Source organism: Acipenser ruthenus, chromosome 34 (assembly GCF_902713425.1).
Source record: "Acipenser ruthenus chromosome 34, fAciRut3.2 maternal haplotype, whole genome shotgun sequence".
Lineage (NCBI taxonomy): Eukaryota > Metazoa > Chordata > Actinopteri > Acipenseriformes > Acipenseridae > Acipenser > Acipenser ruthenus.
In genome coordinates, this window is record NC_081222.1 from 4,521,730 (window position 1) to 4,524,061 (window position 2,332).

General features: G+C 42.6%; 1 protein-coding gene across 1 annotated transcript; it reads right to left on the bottom strand.

Annotated features, from left to right (window-relative positions):
• Nucleotides 1-244: 244 nt before the first annotated feature.
• Nucleotides 245-1,646, bottom strand: LOC117962836 (resistin-like). Its single transcript, XM_059007139.1, has 3 exons — nucleotides 1,490-1,646; nucleotides 1,054-1,131; nucleotides 245-716 (listed from the first exon to the last, which is right to left on the bottom strand). The coding sequence occupies exons 1-3, from the start codon at nucleotides 1,596-1,598 to the stop codon at nucleotides 583-585; spliced, it is 321 nt and encodes a 106-aa protein (XP_058863122.1). The 5' UTR covers nucleotides 1,599-1,646; the 3' UTR covers nucleotides 245-582.
• Between the last annotated feature and the right edge of the window lie 686 nt (nucleotides 1,647-2,332).

Genomic DNA, 2,332 nt, shown 5'->3' on the forward strand with positions numbered 1-2,332 from the left:
ATTTATTATTGTTTCTTCCGTGCTTTACACATTGGTGTGTATTACCGGAGGTTTATTGTTTGGTCGCCAGCCTGGGAGTTATAAATAAAATACCTCCTTTTCCAAACGGATTACAGTTTCCTGGTGTGTAATTATTTCTGCACTGCATCACCTCTGCACCTGTTTCCAATCAGCAGCCACTTTGCCACAAGGATGTAAAAAAAGAGAAGCAATATAAGAATTGGAAACTAAATAACATGATTGATACATGTGCAAGAAAATTATTTATTTTTTAGACCTTTTTCATACCATAGCAATTACCATACCAGTATCATTTATACAGTGCCCTTTATGTGCAAGCATCCAAGGGCGCTTTACAAAAAGAGCTCCAATCTGCTCGCCAGCTAAAGGCCAAATCAAAGAGATACGTTTTGAGCCTAGATTTAAAAAATACTGACAGACTCAGCATTCTGTGTAAAAGCTGGAAGTGAGTTCCAGAGTGAAGGAGCTTGAAAACTGAAAGCCCTCACACCAATCTTTAAACCACATTTGTGTTTCAGAATGCTTCAAGATCCAGACGTGGATTCTGTCATTTTCTGGCTTCTATTTCAGGGCTATCTTGCAGCAGCGTGCAGCGGTCCAGTCCTGGTTTGCACACTGGCAGTGGCAGGTCTGGTCATTGCGGATATCCCAGGAGCCGCAGGCATTACCGCAGGAGCAGCCCGTCGGCTTGTAACCTGCAAAGGAAAGAGAGCAAGAACCATTTACAATTCTGCCACCTCAGATTGTGACGATGCCCTCCGAGTGGCTGATGAGGTAATAATATCGTCTGTAATGTTCAATCATTTACATAGCCCTTTAAGAAGTAGAATGAAATGGACAGGAAATGGGTGTATTTGAGGAACAGATATGAAAACAGAAAGAGGAGACAGAGAAATGGGGTTATCAGTCTAAACATGTGAGCTACATGAAAACATATAAATAAAGTTCAAGTTCAAACAATAATGCTACGTTTGTATTATTTGGAGTAAAAGAGAAAAATAAAAGCTGAAGAACTGAAGATGGCACACTGACCTGCAGGACAATCCACCAGGCTCCCTCTAGCTGAGACAGAAATGCAGGACAGAGTCACTTTCTGCAGCACTGCAGAGGCTGAAAACAACACAAAGCATAAGAATTTAGGAAGAGGCTGTTCTGCCCATCAAGGCTCATCCCTTCCTAGCACCCTCTACCAGGGGGATCTCATTTAAAAGCACAGAATCTAGTCCATTTTGAAACGTTCCCAGTGTTTCAGATCCTACTGCTTCCCCTGGTAGGCTGGTCCATGCATTTATAATCTCTGTGTAAAAAAGTGCTTCCTACCTTCCCTTCTAAACTTCTTTTTACTCAGCTTCCATTCATGCCCTCTTGTTCTGCTCTCTGTGCTCAATTTAAAGTAGTGTCTTGGGTTAACTTTATCCAGTTCTCACTTGAGTGTTTGGATAGGTGCGGATGGAAGCTGGTTTCTTACCCACAGATTCTGTCAGGCTGCTCATCAAATCATCCAGAGGGCATTTCTGAGCGTCGGCAGCACAGAACATAGCAATCACAGCCAGCAACACAGCAACTCTCATCTTCATGGTCTCAGGACTTCACTCTCTGGAGAAACAAGCACAGCAACGTTACTCTTTACCACGTTGTTACACAGTGGACCCGGCTTATCAAGGCCTTGCACCATATGAGAAACCGAACGAACAAGAGGAGGTCATGATTCAGCACATCAGCGCTCGTCCGGTTTCTAGAGGCTGGTTGAAAACTTTTTGAAGTCGGGTCTTAAAGGATCCCAATGATTCATAAGAACATAAGAACATAAGAAAGTTTACAAACGAGACGAGGCCATTCAGCCCATCTTGCTCGTTTGGTTGTTAGTTGCTTATTGATCCCAGAATCTCATCAAGCAGCTTCTTGAAGGATCCCAGGGTGTCAGCTTCAACAACATTACTGGGGAGTTGGTTCCAGACCCTCACAATTCTCTGTGTAAAAAAGTGCCTCCTATTTTCTGTTCTGAATGCCCCTTTATCTAATCTCCATTTGTGACCCCTGGTCCTTGTTTCTTTTTTCAGGTCAAAAAAGTCCCCTGGGTCGACATTGTCTATATCTTTTAGGATTTTGAATGCTTGAATCAGATCACCGTGTAGTCTTCTTTGTTCAAGAAGGAATAGATTCAATTCTTTTAGCCTGTCTGCATACGACATGCCTTTTAAACCCGGGATAATTCTGGTTGCTCTTCTTTGCACTCTTTCTAGAGCAGCAATATCCTTTTTGTAACGAGGTGACCAGAACTAAACACAATATTCTAGGTGAGGTCTTACTA

Coding starts and splice junctions, on each gene's coding strand:
- LOC117962836 (XM_059007139.1), bottom strand. CDS start 1,598: ATGAAGATGAGAGTTGCTGTGTTGCTGGCTGTGATTGCTATGTTCTGT. Junction 1,132..1,489: donor CAGCCTGACAGAATCTGTGG/GTAAGAAACCAG, acceptor TGTTGTTTTCAG/CCTCTGCAGTGCTGCAGAAA. Junction 717..1,053: donor CCTGGTGGATTGTCCTGCAG/GTCAGTGTGCCA, acceptor TTTCCTTTGCAG/GTTACAAGCCGACGGGCTGC.